The sequence below is a fragment of the Oreochromis aureus genome, linkage group 6 (assembly GCF_013358895.1).
Source record: "Oreochromis aureus strain Israel breed Guangdong linkage group 6, ZZ_aureus, whole genome shotgun sequence".
Classification (NCBI taxonomy): Eukaryota; Metazoa; Chordata; class Actinopteri; order Cichliformes; family Cichlidae; genus Oreochromis; species Oreochromis aureus.
Window position 1 is genome coordinate 14268999 of NC_052947.1, and position 18413 is coordinate 14287411.

Sequence of the window (18413 nt, forward strand, 5' to 3'; positions counted from 1 at the left end):
GGTTTCTTCCTGTTAAATGGAGTTTTTCCTTTCCACTGTCGCCAAGTGCTTGCTCATAGGGGGTAGTGTGATTGTTGTTGTGTTGGGGTTTTATATATTATTTATGGTGTCTTTACCTTAAAATATAAAGTGTCTTGAGGCGACAGGCTGTTGTGATATAGCGCAATATTAAGAAAATTAAATTATCAGTGCACAGATATTGTGGAGTTTCACTCAGTTAACTTTTTTGAGCAATAAAAGCTGAGGGTGGCAGTAAAATGCAACGCCGCAGCTGCCACTTTTCGTTGCCTCAAAGAAGCAGTAGACACTGGCGACATCCGGTTCCGTCCAGCGCCATTTTGATGAAACAGCGAGGAGACGATCGTCTGGGATCAGCGACATGGATTTAATGGATTTACACTGAAGAATCATCCGGATTCAAAACTTCATTTTCTGTGGTGGGACATAACCGTGGAGTGAAGAGGAACCTTTTCGTCCTGGCTGCAGACGGTGGATTTTTGCCCCAAAGTTCAGCTGTGACACCATTGTCAGCAATAGCAGCGTTACCCGTTAGCTTTTGTTAGGCCTGCTTTCATGTTGTGTTAGCTAATCTCGAGGTGTCGCATGTTAGCCTTGACATTAGCTTAACATTTACACGGAACATTTCGATATAAAATTAACCTTTTCGGAGGGGTCTAAACAGTAGTGTGACTCCTGTGGACTGGCCGTGGAGCATTTCACGCAATTTTGTGGACTTTTTGTGGAGCTCGGTGGTGTTTTGTTTCGATAAATTACAAACTGTACCGATAAGGCAAAACACTACCGCGAGGACTGAGGAAGCCCCAGGCCCGCTGCTAGCTGCAGTGCGGCGGACCGGGTTTTCCATCAAGGACAATTCACGACGGACTTAACCTCATTTACCCATGTAACATATTTACACTGTGCTGCATGGACTCTCTTGGATTTGGTGGCACCTTGTTGTATTTTCTTGGACTTTAAAGAACTGAAGAGGCACACGGCGCCGCTCCATGGCGCTTTGGCCTCACTACTCGATTATTTTTCATTTCCAATAATAATGACTGTGTCGTCATCTGCGAGCTCAACCTTTCCCCCATATTAGTCCTTTCTTTGTCCAGTGTTTCAGCGAATATACAGAAGGTTTACCAATTAAAGTCACCAGATTTAGCCTCCTGTGTTCAGTGTTGACGCTTTCATTTTGTTATATCAGGCCTGTGGTTTTTTTTCTTTGTTCTTAACTTGATAAGTGCTTAGACTTGTTTAAAAAAACAAAAAACAAAACAAAACAAAAAGAAGAAAATCAAAACAAAAAAAATGTCGTGTGTTCACTATAAGTTTTCTTCCAAACTGGACTATAATACAGTCACTTTCGATGGGCTGCATATCACTCTCAGCGAGCTTAAAAGGCAGATTATGGCCCGGGAACGGCTCAAGGCCACAGACTGCGACCTGCAGATCACCAATGCGCAGACTCGAGAAGGTACGCCATGAGCTGACTCTTTATATTATGGGAGAGAAGCATAATCAGATATTTTGGGAAGAGGCAGCGCATGATCTCTATGTGTGAGGCTTTTGCTGGGAAAACACAAATAGGGCTAGAATATGTACAAATCCATTGGGATTTAATAATTTATTTAAAACAATTTGACATTCTAGGATTTACTTGATCTGTCCCAAGCAGTTTCATGTACAGTCCTAAATGAACATAATGGACCTCCAATCTAATATTTGAGAATGAGCTTTTAGATGTGCATTATTAAAAAGGCTTTATCTTTATTTAGTGTTTATTTTTACTATCACAGCTATTCTGCCGTAGTTGAAGCCCTGGGATCATATGAGCTGTAAATAATGGGAATTTTCTGTATTTCATAAATATTTTGTATACTTACTGGATTTCTGTTCCGTGTGGTGTTTCACAGAATACACAGACGATGAAGCCCACATCCCAAAACACTCATCTGTGATCGTCCGCCGCACCCCTATTGGTGGAGTAAAACCTGCTGGCAGGACGTTCATTGTGTATGTATACATAAAATTACCGTTGCAGCCTGAGTCATGATTACAGTATAGTCACCAGTGGGTTTTAAATGATAGAGAAATCTCTAGGTTATGTTTGTTCCTTTTGTGTCAGTAGCTTACTCCTTTTTTCCGTTTTCCGCAGAGATCGTTCTGACACAGCTGTGGTGGGACCTTCTAGACCCGTATGTAATACAAAACCCAAAAACAACACACTCTCCTTCCTCACCCCTCTGTCTCTCTCTCGCCCCCTTCTTTCTGGCTTTAGTCACCTTTCTCAAGAACATCCTGTCAACAATGATCGAGTTGTATCTTCTGTTCACTGTGTGTTGGCTACATTTGTGTTGAGCTCTCGACCTCTATGTGTTATTTGATGTCTTTTTTTGAGGAGGGTTTCCTGGAGACACTAAGGTTAAAGTAGTTTGTTGTTTCTCTCTAAAAACCCGGGTTGTCTGCCTTTTTTATTTTGAAATGAACAAATTAAAAGTACACTGTGTGAATGAGATGAGGCCGCTAAGAGAAACAACAGACTAGCTACCATGTTCATGTAATGCTCTGAACTGAAACTGTTGATAATTAACATGGCAAGCAATTTAAACTGTTAATGACTGTATTTCATACTGAAATGGTTATGTAGCCTGATTTATGCCAGGCAAATGTTTTGAAGGGGTCTGTAAAAGGAAGTATGGTATTTTTGTATTCATAATACATTGTCATTTATTTTCTGTGAAAATATTTTCTGTGGTTTATAAACCCAAAGAAGTAAAGTGTGATTAATTTATATTAACTTATCTTACATAATGAGTGGAATAGATTTGCCACTGACTCTTTATTTTATGAGCTTAACCTGCTAAACGTACACATCTCAGATATTTTGTTAAGTCAAAACTTCTGTCATTTATTTTGTCTTGTACAATTTCATCATGAAGATGTTCTGTTCTGCACTGAATATGGACTGCACATAACCCTTAAACTCTGAAGGCTCGCATTTACATTGCTGTGCTGAGATACACTGAATCTAGCCAGATTCCTCAGTGCCTCTTGTGCAAGGAAACCAGTTCAAAGTGTGTTTTTGTTTTTTTGTTTTTGTTTGCTTTTTACAAAACTGTGGTTTTTGGGGGGGATCATTACAAAGCTAGACCACAAAGTGCTAAGACACAGTATTAGTAAATATCCTTCCATGGTTGCTGCAGTGCAAAGTATGCTGGTGTAGTGTGTCCTGTAAGCTGTAAGCTGCAGACCCTGTCAATAAAGTTGTTGAGTGGTTCAGTGTCAGAACCGCTTGCACCAGATCCCTGTGTGTTCCCTCCACAGCTTTCTGCAATACCCAGTGTTTCCTCTGAGCCTGCTTATCATGATGGATATCCCACCCTGCTGGCTTTTTTTGTTTACTAACATTTAGTCTTTATTACTTACAAAAAAAAGAAGAGAGAGATCAATTTTTTTATGTGGGTGTAAAATGTGACACTTTGTCCACTCTTGACAGAACCATCCCTCCTCCGCTTTCTGTCTTGACGTTGGTGGTGTTGTAGGGCTGTTAAAGGGAACAGGTTAAGAGAATAAGTGACAGCAGTGGTTACTTCATTTTCTTTCCACCAGGCACTTTTTCCTCACCCTCCCCCTAAAAAGAAAGATCTCTACACTTGTGTCTTATCAGCTCTACATACTTGACAGCTTCCTGTGTCTGCATATTTTTTTTTTTTTTTTTTTTTTTTTTTTTTTTTGGAAATAGGTTGGTTCTGCTCCTTGCTAGCTCATTAGTTTACAGAAAGCATTCTTGAACTTTTTGATGAGTTTTGAACATTCGTGACAACTTCGTTTGACAAGCTGGTGCAAAAACTTAAATCGCTGTGCCCTAGTGAGGGGAAACTGCATACTTAAATTAAATGTCAAGTATTCCTTTGAGAAAATTGCCCTCTGCTACCCACTGCAGAGGAAGCTTTGGGATATAGGATTTAGAGGGATGTGTTGGTAGTATTTGCTGATAAGCCCCAAATACTTAAGGAGGCGTGATGTGTTTAAGCAGAAGCTCTTGGACATTACCATAATTAAAGGCTCGGAAGACTTGCATATGCTAAAGAACAGCAAAAGTAGATGGTTTTTATAATTTTCGGACTTGTCATGAGTTCTTAAACATGCGACTAAAACGCACAATCTCATTTTTTGTTGGCACTGTAATACTTTTGTTGCTTTGCAAAGGCAGTAGATAATACATTCAGAATGGAGTTTGCATCACATCGCTCTGTTTTTGGGTATTTGGGTATTTTACTCTCTTCCCCCCAAAGATCTCATCCATGTAAAAAGCTCTGAAAAGACACAAGCTTAGAAGAGGCTTTCACAGTATTAGTTTGTGTTTTTTCTTCTAGATTTGCTGAATCCTTAGAGGAGTCGGAGTTAAAACGGCATGCACCACTTGTAATCCACGTGTTGATTTTCTATTTCTTTTGTTAATTGCTACTCTTGTATTACCTTCCATTATGTCAGGCACTTTGAACGCTAAACAGAGGTGCTAATTTTGTTTGAAGAAACAAACGGAGGCTCTAAGGGATTGGTCACAGATGTGGTGGGGAACTGTCGGGGCTCTTGTCTTCCAGTGTGTCTAAAATCTATTATGTTAATACCTTTTAATATATGTACTCTGATTCTCCTGCAGACGGACTCTTCTCCTTCGTTGTCGTTCGCCCAACTTGCAAAGGTACTGTTTCTGTCTATGCTTGCTGTAACGCCAAAAAAGCTAAAAAGATGGGTTTCTTTTTTTTTTTTCTTGAGGGGTTGACATTGTTCTCTGATTCTTATTTCTCTTCTAAATCAATGTTTTAGACTGCCAACCTGGTTGACGCAAATGCATCCGAGGAGGACAAGATTAAAGCCATGATAACTCAGTCGAATCATGAATATGATCCAATACAGTTAGTATACACTCACCACACTCAAGCATCTGATTAAAGTCACATTGAAGCATGTAATGTGTATTTCAATTCATTGTCTAGCTGAGCGTGTTTAACTCTGTAACTTGTGTCTCCAGTTACTCCAAGAAGGCAGTCGGACCTCCACCTGCTCACTACACCTGCTTTCGTTGTGGAAAGGCCGGTCACTACATTCGGCAGTGCCCCATGCTAATGGTAAGTAACAGTATTGTTTGGTCTTTGTCCGTGTTGCTATATTTTACAACATTGTTGTGCAACTTCTAAAAAAGTAACAGTCATGTTTTGGTTAATGTTAATTTTTGTTGTTATTTTGGGTTTTCTTTTTTTGCCTTTTTACATTTTGAGGTTCAGGATAAAAGCGTGGACGGTCCCAAGCCAGTACGAATTAGTAAGGGAATACCACAGAGCTTTATGGTGAAAGCAGAGCCAGGTGCCAAGGGAGCCATGTTAACCAGCACAGGAGAATACGCCATACCTGCTATAGATGCGTACGTGTCAATCACTGACATACACCTATGCCGTTTCATATACACTTTATAGCACATAAAGTTTTGATGTCTTAGTTGGTAATTATCCATATTGCTCGTGCATTTGTTTTGTTAACAGGGAAGCATACGCACTGGGAAAGAAGGAGCGCCCTCCATTTGTTCCACAAGAACAATCGTCATCTGAGGATGACAACGATCCAATCCCTGACGAGCTCCTGTGTCCAATCTGCAATGACCTGATGACAGATGCCGTAGTCATACCTTGCTGTGGAAACAGCTACTGCGATGACTGTGAGTTCTCAAAATGTAGACGATAAAAAAAGAAGTTTTAAGGGTTTTTGTGTGTGCATGTGTGCGCGTGTGTGTGTGTGTGTGTGTGTGTGTGTGTGCGCGCGCGCGCTTTTGTCTAAATAAGATCCATCTGTTTTCAGGTATTAGGACTGCCCTGTTGGACTCAGAGGAGCACATCTGCTACACGTGCAAACAGTCAGATGTGTCACCTGATAATCTCATTGCCAACAAGTTTCTTCGACAGGTAGTGCTTTCAAACGTTTGCAGTCTGATGTGGTATTAGCTTAATTTGACTGTTTTGTAAGTGCTGGATTATGTGTTTGCCTTTTTATGTAGGCTGTAAACAACTTTAAGAATGAGACAGGATACACCAAACACGGGCGCAAGCAGGCCCAACACGCAGCTCCACCTCCACCGCGGCCACAGCTAGTCAGGCCTCTGCACTCGAGACAGCAGGACCCGCTGCTTGCCAATGTCACTCAACCACCTCCTACAAGTGTACCAACCACCACGGCCCCTCAAACACAGGCCCCACCTACTGCACCTGCTCCTTCTGTTCCTTCTCCTGCACCACCTGCTGCGTCTACTCCACCCCCTGCTTCTCCTTCCCCTGCTGCTGCTTCTATTGTCGAGGAAAAAGAAGCTTCGCCAGTCCCTGCACCGGCTGTTGATCGCCGTTCTCCTATGCACTCGACCAACTCCACCAACCAGGGTGAACCACCCCCACCAGGGTAAGTTCACGCTGAGATATTCCATGAAAATTTCAGTTCAAAGTAGCCTTGCTTACCAGACACTGTCTCCATTTGTGTTTCAGGGAAACTCGTCCGGAGCCTAAAGGGACAACTGATTCATCAGGACCCTCAGAAAGTGGCTCACAGGTGGGTCCTTCCTGAATAGTGACTTGTTGGTGAGGTTATGTTAGTTAGAGCACCAAAACATAGGTTTTTCATGATGTTAACCTTTTCTTTTTCTTTCTCTCTCTCTTTTTTTTTTTTTTTTTTTAAACCACAATTTCTCCCACAGAGCTACAGTTTACCAGTGATTGGCCAACTGCCACCTATAAGACCATCTCATCAGTCAGGTCAGAAGATCAATTTATTCATTTAAGCAGCTCTAATGAGCTTAAAGGGAAGACATTTGGCAACTAACAGCCTGCCTGCTCTCTGCTCTTTTAGGTCACCATTCCCGGACAAACCACTCTCACAGAGTAGGAGCAGTAGCACCACCAGCAGCAGCAGCAGGAGGAGGTGGCAGACACTGGTAAAGCTTGCTTATGTACTATGAACTGTGAAGTGTTTGTGATGTAACATCAGTTCTGTAAAGTCTTTTGTGTACATCTTTACAGGTACAGAAGTAGAGGAGAGCACCCCTCCAGTCGCCTGCAGACAGCTCCACCTCCTGCACCTACTCCTCAGGTGTACCCATCTCCAGCCCTGTATCCACCTCCACCACAGGCGTACCCTCCTCCATACAGTGCTGGTCCTGGCCTTATTCCTCCTCCTGCTATGAGTTACCAGCCCCAGGCTGTTTATCCCCCTGGACCAACAGTTCTCAACCCCCCCTGGGTTCCCCCTGGTACCCAGCCCCCTCTAGTCCCTCTTCCACCCACCCTCCCACAGCCACCCCTCTGTAAGGAAGACTTCTACAGGCCAAGGCATCACAGACAGGACAAGTGAGTGGGTTCTTTTTGTTCTAGGGTTCTAACGACAGACTGTGGTGGCACATGTGAAAACCACGTAGAACCAGACATAACTCGCGGTTGCAGTTGTGAACAGTTATTTTATTTTGGAGTTTCTCCATTAGAGACGACTTCAAATGTTTCTGTATGTTTATTTTTGTTTACACAGGGTTACCTCCAAACTGGATGAGTTTACTAAAGACTTCCACAAAGAGCTTATGAAATATCGAAATGCACCAAAGAGAAGAAGGCGATCTTATTCCAGGTATTTATTACATAACAAAACTTGTTTGTGTACAAAGCTTTTAAAGGCCTTGTTGCATTTTTGCATAATGTTTCTTTCAACCCTTAATTCACTCTGTTCATTCCTTATTTTTCTTCCCAACTCTTTCTTCTTCCAGGTCCCGGTCATACAGTCGATCTCCATTTAGCCGCTCTCCTTACTCACGCTCTCGGTCCAGATCGAGATCTAGATCCAGATCCAGGTCTTACTCTTATTCACCGAGCCGCTCCCGCTCCCGTTCACGATCCCATGGCCGGTCCTATCCCCGCTCGCCGTATTCTAGACGTAACGGACGCAGTTATGGACGCTCACGGTCAAGGTCCCGATCTCGTTCGAGGTCTTATGGGTACCGTCGCTCTGGCTCACCACGATCTCCTCCCTCCTACCGGGGAGGAGGCTGGGAGGGGCCAGAAGGGCCTTACAGGTCTAGGTCACGATCTCGCTCCCCTGGGGCATACCGGAGCCGCAGCCCTGGCGGACGAAAGCTACCTCCACGCGAGCTACCACCATATGAACTGAAGGGTCCGAGTCCCGCAGGTCCCGAGCGCTTTGAAAGGGAAAGACGCCAGTGGGAAAAGGAGTATGTAGACTGGTACAACAAATACTACAAAGAATACGATAGCCAACACCCTTCACTGCATCACAGAGGTCATGGCAGCAGAGACAGAGAGAGGGACAGATTGTCCCCTTTATCCAGAGATTACTCACCCCAGGGGAGAGGGAGAAGAGGGAGAGAGGAGAGAGCTGGTCCACCTCACCATCCCCCATCCTCTTCCTCGTCAGGGACCAAGTCCAGCACTAAAGTCCTGAAAACAAAGAAGATAAAAAAGAAGAAAGCTGGAGAAGAACCAGAGGCGTCGCAGCAGCCGGTGGACAGAGGAGATGCCACTCCCGTCAGAGACGAACCCATGGACGATGTACCGTCACACACAAAAACACCTCCCATCTCTTCAAGGCCTGCAGTTAATGCTGCATCCTCTAAAGCCCCACCCTCTAAGAGCACTGCTTCATCTGTTAAATCTTCAACCAAGTCGGCATCAAAGACTCCGTCTGAAAAAACGAAGAAAGACAAAGTTCAGAAAGTAAAGCCTAAAGTAAAGACGGAGGCGGTAAAGGTGAAGCCGGACAAAGTGAAGAAAAAGACCGGAGAAGGAGTTTTGGCAAAAAAGAAAGACCCCTCATCATCTTCCTCTTCCTCCTCAGCTGCTAAACCTTTAAAGAGTGTTAAAGCCAAACCAGAAGACACCCACAACTCGACTACCTCTAAAAAAGAAAAGGGTAAGAGCTCTGTTGTGAGGCCTTCACTTGTGAAGACCCCTCCACTGTCCTCCCATAACCAACCTCTGCCTCATCCCCCGCTTCATGACGGCCCCCGATCCAGCCATGACATGCGGGGAAGAAAAAATCTTCCACAGGGCGGTGGTCTCCTTCCTCACCCCCATCAACACGGACTCCCACTCCTCCCCCGACCTTCGTCCCCAGTGGACAGCCGGAGGAGGATGGGAGAGGAGGGTCGCTCTTTACTTGGACCTCCTCCGGGAAAGCTGAGGAGAATAGATGGCCTAGGAGGTGGAGGGGATGTCATGTCCCACTCGCATTTGCCTCATCAGCCCCCACTCCACAGACTCCCACCTTCCTCTGACAGGCCTGGTATCCTTCCACATCCAGGGAGCCGTGAGCTTGGCCGGGGTGAAACGGATCGAGCAGCCATCAGACCTCTAATGGACCTTCAGGTAGGTCCTCAGAAACTTTGTTAAACTTATTTTTCTTACTGATTTCCCCTAATTTAACTCTATTTGAACATTTTGTTTTTGGATCTGCAGGTTAAGCCAGTAAGAATAATCAAGTTGAACAGAGAAATGGGGAGAAGAGGCAGCACTGAGGCAGCAGCCTTGGACGAAACTTCGTCTGGTCACGAAAAGAATGCCTCCATCTCGGAGCGATCAGCTGGCACAAGCATTTCCGAAGCAGACCGGCACAGTAGTGCAGCAGAAGGAGCTAGAAGAAAAGAGCGCTCTGCATCTGCGGAGAGGGGAGTCTCCAGAGAGAGACCTGGCAGTGGCGGAGAGGGGCAGCACATCTCAGACAGAGAGCAGGACAGAAACTCTGGAGTGGACAGAGAGCGAGAGAGATCTGGTTCAGACAGAGAGCGAGAGAGATCTGGTTCAGACAGAGAGCGAGAGAGATCTGGTTCAGACAGAGAGCGAGAGAGGTCTGGTTTAGACAGAGACAGAGGTCAGGGGTCTGACAGAGACCGAGACAAGGACAGAGTTTCGGGGTCGGGCTTGCAAAAGGTTGCAGTCACATCGGAGAGAGACACGGAGGGTGAGAGGGCGTCGAAGGCAGAACGAAAAAACTCAGGCGGCGCGAGCGGGGGAGGAAGATCTGTCAGTCTGGATAAAATGACGATCGGAGAGAAGTCTGCCATCACGAGGAGACAGACAGATCATCAGGAGAAACCAAGAGCATCCTCTAAGGAGAAGGGCGAGGGCTCAGAAAGAGCCGCTAAACCTGACAGGTCACTACATTTGCTTTTCTGCTTCTCCTTATCCGTGACTGAAAGACGGGATGATACAGTTGTTCTGTCTGTAAACACAGTTGTTAATAGTTGTAATTATATTCTCTAATTACCCAGGAGTGCGTCCAAGGACAGAACAGAGAGGAGCGTTCCCTCTGGAGAGAAACCAGCTGCTGCTCGCAGAGAAGGTAATTTGAAGCACGAGTCGAGTGTATGGCAGGAAATGATAACTTTGATTTTGTGTCTTGCTATCTAATTACACATTCATTGAACCTTTTCTCTTTCCTCCCACCTCCGTGGAAGCGGTCAAAGATGGTCAGGAGGCTGCTGTGAAGAGCAAACCCAGGATCAGCCGAAAGGCTCTGACAGGCCACATTACAAGCTCCACTAAGTGAGTGCCTTTTCTTTTTTCTCCTTATACAGCTTTTAATTTTCACTTCAAAATGGTATGTAGTTTATTTACTTTATATTCCACTCTTGATTTTATGCGTCTGATATTTGGATCTTGCTTTAAGCCGTGTTTCCGTTAGGATGGCACGAGAATTTAAATTGTTTCTAGCTGTTTCTGTCAGCGCTTCATTAGCAATAGAAGATGACTTTGAAAAACGTAATCAGTCTAAAGCTGTTTATTTGGGATGGCTAGGAAAACTCATTATTTTTAGTGTTGCCAAAGCAAAATAATGAGTTCAGTGGCACAGTGAATTAAATGACTTGTGTAGTTGTGTAATTTTTGTTCTTAGTAAAAATACATTAGACACAAAGTATCTTAGGATTTGGGCCTAATTATTGATAGTTTTTCAATATTTTTTTTTTTAATTTTGTGGACATAAAAATAAATTGGTTAAGGTAAAGCAACTATAAATGTTGCAGCTCAAGTTTGATAGAAAAGTGTTTCCCAAAGAAAATGGTACTATTGTCTACACTGTGGTGTCGTATCTGCTCGTGTTGAAATGTTCAAGCTTTTCTAAAAACCTGTTTTTCCTCACAAAAGGTCGTCTCATGAAACAAAGCAGGACTCTGAGAAAGACCAGAAGAGCTTGCCTTCAAAACCTGCAGAACAGCCTCCACCGAGCCCCGTAAAAACCCGTGCACGCAGCCCAAGCTTGAGCCCGGTGCTCAGCCCGGCCAGGGAGGAACCGCTCATTCAGCCTCCTCCCCGCTCCAAGTGGGAGAGGGAAGATGACGAAGAAGGCCAGGAAAATGAGCTTAGTGTAACCAAGGAGCCCTCCCCGGTGTTGCAGAGGCCTCGAGGCAGAGAGCTGCAGCAGGAAGCACCTAAGCCTATTAGGACTGAAACCCGGGATGCTATAAGAGAAGAGAGGAAAGGACCAGTGAAGGAGGAGAAGAAGGGAAGAGCCACAAGGGAAGAGGGTAAAGGTGGTAGGACGGGCCAGACAAACTTGGAAAAATCAACCAAAATAAAAATCGTGAGGGAAGAGGGGAGAGGAGTGAGAGACGAAGGAAGAGCTGCTGCAAGAGAAGAGGAGCGGCGAGGTGGAGGAAGAGAGGAAGGGCGAGTAGCTCCAGGGAAGGAGGAGAGAGCAGCAGAAGTCAGAGGTGGAGGAGGGCGAGAGGAAAGTCGCGCCCCAGAGCCCAGGAGACAGCGTTTGTGTTCCGACCTCGGCCGTGAGACGGACGAGGCAGCTTTCGTCCCCGACTACAGCGAAGGCGAAGGTTCGGAGCCGGAGAGAGGGCGAAGCGGCAGCGCCAGTCCGTCCCTCAGCCAGCGCTCCCACAGCCCCACCCCAAGTAACCACAGCGGCTCAGCCACCACCACGACGGACAAGAAGAAGAAGAAACACAAGAAACTTAAAAGGCACAAAAAGCACAAGAAACACAGCAGCCAGGACAAAGAGGCAGAACACAAAAAGCACAAGCACAAGAAAAAGAAACGCAAAAAGAACAAAGACAAAGATGGGGAGGATGATGAAGAGGGCAGAGAGAAAGGCTCTGCATTAACGGAGGCGTAACTCAAAGCTGCAAGGAGATTAGGACGTAAAAATAACGGCTAACGCTGGCATCCTGCTACAAGGAAACTGATAAATGTCAGCTGTTCTGATGCTTCCTGTCGCTGCAGCTCTCCAAACACACATGGTACCCTTGTTCCTGTATTGCAGAAAAACTGCTGCTGAGGTCTCTTCAATATTCAATGTGAACGTCTTTGCAGACTCTGGGCTGTGGAACAACTGGGCAGCGACGCTGTGCTGTTGTGGTCAAACTAGAGCTGCAGGACTCGGTGACAAGAACTGCTATGCTATGAATAACACAAACTGCTCAGGGATGTGATTTCTTTTTGGCAGAGGAGGAACTGCAGATTCTCTGCCTCTGATTCATTTGTAAATATAGATTAACTCTTGCTTTATGTAATAAATTCTCCTCAGTTTGTTTTGCTCACATCCCTGTGTGCTGTTCAGGACTTAAATGTGAAACTCTTCACTGCTTTGAGGGCTGTCTTTCTGAAGAACGCTGCCAGCACATTTTAGCTCATTAACCATGAAATCGTATACGCTATAATCATTTTTTTTTTCCTTTTGCAACTGTTGGTTCAATTCATGCCAGTATATTTTTTTTCTTCTTTTTTTGTGATGAATAACTTATAACAAAGGCAACGAAAAATTTCTGAACAGGCATACCAAGTAAGGTTAACGTTATACCGGTTGATTTTTCTTATTGAACGTGACATAAAATTTGATCGCTACGTGGTAAATTATGAAACTCTGGAAATTTGTGATTAATGGGCTAAAATGAGAAATGACTAATGTGGTCCTTGAAGTTGAAGCAGACTTTTATGCATTCGTGTTACACTGGATTGTATAAGATGTTTATAAAACTGACAGATCAGTCAGCATGTTTCTGTTCCAAAGGTTTAGTAGCTAGCACATTGTCAGTGAGCGAATGTGTGTGCGCTGTTGCGAAAGTGAAATGTGATGGAAGTTGAACAAATTAGAGGACAAGACTTCTTCTTACAAATGATTTTTTTTTTTTTTTTATTAAAATGTTTTGACCTCATTAAAATGCCCAAGTTGTTTTGGTTTGTTTCTTGGTGTTTGAAATCTCAGTTGCTTTATGCGCTTCTAATGACTGTAGAAAACATGGACGACCTGACGGCTCCAGAAAAATGAAGCCAAAGCATCTCTATCGCTACGTGCTGTCTGGCTGCAGTACAGTTTCATTAATACTGCCCTCTCCATGTTAGTTGATGGGACTAGAGTCAAAATAAAGGAAGTGCTCCTCAGATAAATTTGCCCAAGAATGCTTTGTCAATATTTGTAGTTCTTATAGCTTATTTGGGTTGAAAGAGTCATGTTTTTAATTGGGTAGCAATGTCATGATTGACAGCTGAGTAGGCCCACTCACAGTGAGAGAAGGCACCAACTCCAAAATTGTGATTGTTTGAAACTTGTTCAGTAAACTGTACTGACCATCACCAGGGCCCTGATGGATAGTTGCAGTTTTTCCATTTCACAAAGTTAAGACTGTTTCCTAAACTAATGGATGATTTCATTAGGCAGTGAGCAAAGATGTTACATAAAATCTGTCTACAAAGCACTAAATGTTAGCTAGCAGTTCTTTAATATTTTTATTAAATAACACAAAAGTTTGGTTTTTAATTAAATTGTTACACTGTGCTTGAATTTGTGTTAATAGGTTATAGTCGAGTGAGCTGTCATCTACACACCATAGTCATACTTTGCAGCACTGGCTGTAGTAACCATATATTAAAACATGCGAGCTTGTTTTCAAAAATAACTAATGCAGTAATTTCTGAAGTGTGGATTACAAAGGTACTGAAGGTGGGCCACAGTTATTACTGTTTGAAATTACAAGTATGTATATTTACATGTGTATATATATATATATATATATATATATATATATATATATATATATATATATACATATATGTAACAAAAGTTACATAAAATTGTTAATAGGAGGTGGTTCCCATCTGTGAATCGCTCCTTATCATGGTGGAGAGGTTTGTGTGTCCCAGCAATAGGGGCTATGTCGTTGGGGAGCTTTTGCCCCCTGTTATCGTCTCCCATGGGAAATTGGTCCTGGATGAGGGACCAGACAAAGAGCTCTACCTGCAGTGTGTATAGTACAGGTGGAATGCTGCTGATTTTGACTGACGATATTGTCTGGCGGTGGAAGGAATACTTTGAGGACTTCCTTAATCCCACTGATGCATCTTCTGTAGAGGAAGCAGATTCTGGGGACGAGGGGTACGACTCCTCCATCACCAGGGGTGAGGTCACTGAGGCAGTTAAACAGTGGCAGGGCCCCTGGGGTGGATAGGGTTCACCCTGTTCCTGAAAGCTCTCTGTGAAGCGGCAGGAATGAGAATCAGCACCTCAAAGTCTGAGGCCATGGTCCTCAGCCGGAAAAGGATGGAGTACCCACTTCAGGTCAGGGATGAGTTCCTGCCCCAAGTGGAGGAGTTTAAGTATCTTGGGGTCTTGCTCATCAGTGAGAGGAGGATGGAGCAGGAGATCGACTTATGGATTCGTGCTGCAGGTTGAGTGATGCGGATGCTGTACCAGTCCGTCATGGTGAAGGGAAAGCTGAGTGAAAAAGTGATGCTCTTGATTTCCGGGTTGATCTACATCCCTACCCTCACCTATGGTCACGAGCTTTGGGTAGTGACTGAAAGAACAAGATCACACATACAAGTGGGCTGCAGCACTCTTGACTTTTTTCCCACCAACATTAGTAACTTAGTTTACTTAGCATCTTTATAGAATACCCTGCTCTGGCATGCACATACTACCAGCAACATCAGTTCATGTAGTTTCTCTTATTATCTTGATTTATCGTGTTTTCTTTGACAATGCAAACTGAGTAATTTAATTAGAAGGCTTCTAAATAATCTATGAAAACATGGCTTATGTCTGTACAGTTAATAAAGGGTATGACTGGAGATTTTTTATGAGTCTATTGGAGACTTGAATATGGCTAAGTAAGATAGGTTTTCATTGGTGTAACCCTTTCTCCAGCAGTCACAATCTGTTTACAGTGCATGCATTTTTATTATAATTGTATATGAATGTTTAAGAATGTAAATGACAAAAGGTCCATTTCAATATTAGAAATTAACAATGCTTATATACAATGTTAATGATGTAATCGAATTTTAAGTTGTACTTTTTGTTTTATTGCTGTTGTCTATTCTTAAAAATAGTACGAAATAAAAAATGTTTTAAATGCATATATTGTGTTTGCATAATTTTTCTGAGTTTGTCTTGTTTGTCAAGTATGCCTTGTCCTACGTTCCCATTCATGGGCCTAAGATACCCATCCCATGACCCACACTTGTTGTGGTGAGTGGGCTTTCAGCAGTGGTGTGCCACCTCTTTTTTTTGTTTTTTAGTCATCTTGCGCCACACACAACTTCACAAATGAGGGTTATACGCAAGTTTTAAGTGCAACATTCAGTTTAAAAAGTACGCACTAGTTTAAAAGTCCATAGAGATCATTTCTAGAATTTCTGCAGGGTGGTGCAGTGGTTAGCACTGTTGGCTCACAGTAAGAAGGTTATGCATTTGAGCCTTTTGTTCTGGAGAAAAACAGAGGCCATTTGATTAGGCACACCCCATTAATGTCGGGTTGGTTCTGCTTTTTCTTTCAGAGCTACCTTAATTCTCCATGGCACAGCATCAATCAGATGCTGCAAATTTGTCAGCTGGATATCCATGATGTAAATCTCCTGTTGCACCAGATCCCAAAGGTGCTCTATTGGACTGAGATCTGGTGACTGTGGATGTGTGATTTGAGTACAGTGAACTTGTTTAAGATAATAATGTGTACTTTATTAATTGCTTAGTCCTCTGCATTTAACCCATTCACTCAGTGAAGCAGTGGGTAGCTACCAATCCACCGCCCAGGGAGCAGTGTGTAGATGGTGGTTTTTAAATGACCCAGAGTGTGCCCAGGTGTACCTAACAAAGTGGTCAGTGTACACTGTGTACATAAGTCAAGCTGCAGTAAAGGCCCAGCCAAAAAATCCTAAAGAAGTAAACCCATTATTTAACGATGTCCATGGGTTCTAGACTCTAGATAGTCACTGCCTGCAAATGTTTCTCTACTAAGCATTAAAAATGATCATTTCATTCATGATTAAATTAATTTGTTGAATTTCTTCTGAGTCTTTAAAAACGGGAGACGGTGTATAAAAATGTCACTTTTTGACAGTGGGGGCAGTGCTTCTCTTTCAGTCTTTCAAATTAAAAATCAGTTTCCACTTGGAGCTCGTTTTTATCATTTAATTGTAAACGGGGCATTTTTACGAACAGCTAAAATGACAAAAACTGTGGCTGTGTTTCAAAATAGTAATTTCCTGCAGCTATTGACGTGTGAGCTGGTGAAGACTTTAGTGAGGAAACATGTCAAGAAAAGATCAATCAGCTGTGTAAACACAAGTTAACACACAGAGGTATTACGTACTTACTGTGGCTGAGTGTAACTTTACATTCAGTTTACACAAAGGGTACAGTGTATTTTTTCTGATAGATGATCTTAAACCAGTGATAAGAGCACAGCAGTGATATCGATTCATCATATAAGTAACATGAATGTCTGTCAGATTTTATGGTAATTCACTCTTTAAGAGTGTGTTTGCCATCAATCAACTACACTGTGTCCACTCTGACCATAAAGGGATGGACATGGTTAGCAATAATGCTCATGTAGGCGTTTCAGTGATGCTCAGTTAGTATCAAGGGGGTCAAAGTGTGCCAAGAACATATCTCTCACACATTCACACCTGCACCTGCCTGAACCATTCATACAGGGCAGAATGAAATCGTTCTTTTCATGTTATTTACACCACCTTTTGACCCTACCACTAGCCCATCTGCTTCAAGAGATGCTCTTTTGCACACCTTGGTTGTAAGTGGTTATCTGAGTTACTGCTGCCTTCCTGCCAGCTTGTCAGCTGGCCGTTCTCCTCTGACCTTTGACATAAACAAGAGAGAAATGCCGCTGACTGGATATTTTCTCTTTTTTGGATCATTCTCTGTAAACCCGAGAAATGGTTTGTGGGAAAATACTCAGATCAGCCCGCCTAGCACCAATGTTTAAAGACAGTTTGACATTTGCGTCAATGAGCAATTAAATGGGTGTACCTAATGAAATGGCCGGTGAGTGTCAGACTGTTTAAAACATTTATGTTTGGATTCTTCGTGTAAAATGAATTTCTTGGACTGCCATTTATATGCAGATCATGCACTACCTTAATGTGTGCATGAATTATGTTTCTCTACAATGCCAACAGTTAACAGAGCATGAAAAATTGAATGTGCACCATTTAAAAACTGTATATTTCCAACAATTAAGATGAAACTTCAAAAGTGACTTTGAACTTATACAAGTATATTCACTCACACACGACCACTTTAACATTTAAAATTCAAGCCAAATCCCAAAGTTGAATCTGAACTTTATCCTTGCTTTTGTTTTACATGGGACGCACATGCAGTACAAACACTTTGTGGAGTACTGCTGTATATTTGAATGAATATTAGATGGTGGTTTGTATCCTCGAAAGCAGTCTTCTGGATTCAGCAGTGAGTCTTTGGCAGCTCATCCCTTTTTTTTGCAAACATGAATAATTAAAGTGAAACGTCCCAGAAAGAAGCTGCAGTGAGATGCAGCGAACACTGTGTGGTGCTCTAAGTCCTGTAACTTTTACAAATTTGGGAGGGAAACAATGAAAAATCTTCTCACATGCTGCCTCAGCTTCAAAAATACAACCCCGCATGTTCCCACCCTTCCCTCCCTCCTGGAGCACACAGCACACAGCAGGTTTCGCTGTGGTGCGTGCGCCCGGTCTGAGTGATGGCGTGACCGCAGGATCACAGAGAGAACAGGCTGGAGGCTGGAGATGGGTTCACAGACAGGTTGAAGGAACACCGAGAAACAAGAGAGCAGCAGATGTATTTTCCCTCAAACAGCAGCGCATGAAAGGACGTTCTCAATTAGTCTGCGGATTATCTGTGTGTGTGTGTGTGTGTGTGTGTGTGTGTGTGTGTGTGTGTGTGTGTGTGTGTGTGTGTGTGTGTGTGTGCATAAATGTATATATAAGGTCATCCTTAATGGACTCGGAGCTCAGTGAGAGCATTAGAGAAGATTAATATATTGTTTTAACTTGTGCACAGATTATCATCACAACTCATTATTCCTCTCCTCTGCCATCACTGCAGGGTAACTCCACATG

At 43.3% G+C, this 18413-nt stretch overlaps 1 protein-coding gene across 2 annotated transcripts; it reads left to right on the forward strand.

The window, feature by feature from the left end:
* The first annotated feature begins 288 nt into the window (after positions 1-288).
* On the forward strand, positions 289-13451 carry LOC116312394 (E3 ubiquitin-protein ligase RBBP6-like). Of its 2 annotated transcripts, none has more exons than XM_031729811.2 (20): positions 289-1477; positions 1917-2016; positions 2159-2198; positions 4667-4708; positions 4834-4922; positions 5039-5135; positions 5286-5428; positions 5547-5719; positions 5860-5963; positions 6056-6450; positions 6534-6597; positions 6743-6800; positions 6895-6979; positions 7065-7391; positions 7567-7662; positions 7799-9413; positions 9504-10198; positions 10316-10386; positions 10502-10589; positions 11190-13451. In XM_031729811.2, the coding sequence occupies exons 1-20, from the start codon at positions 1312-1314 to the stop codon at positions 12166-12168; spliced, it is 5427 nt and encodes a 1808-aa protein (XP_031585671.1). In that variant the 5' UTR covers positions 289-1311; the 3' UTR covers positions 12169-13451. The 2 variants fall into 2 exon arrangements, with proteins under 2 accessions (XP_031585671.1, XP_039469944.1); XM_039614010.1 differs by having other exon boundaries at positions 5292-5428.
* The last annotated feature ends 4962 nt before the right edge of the window (positions 13452-18413 follow it).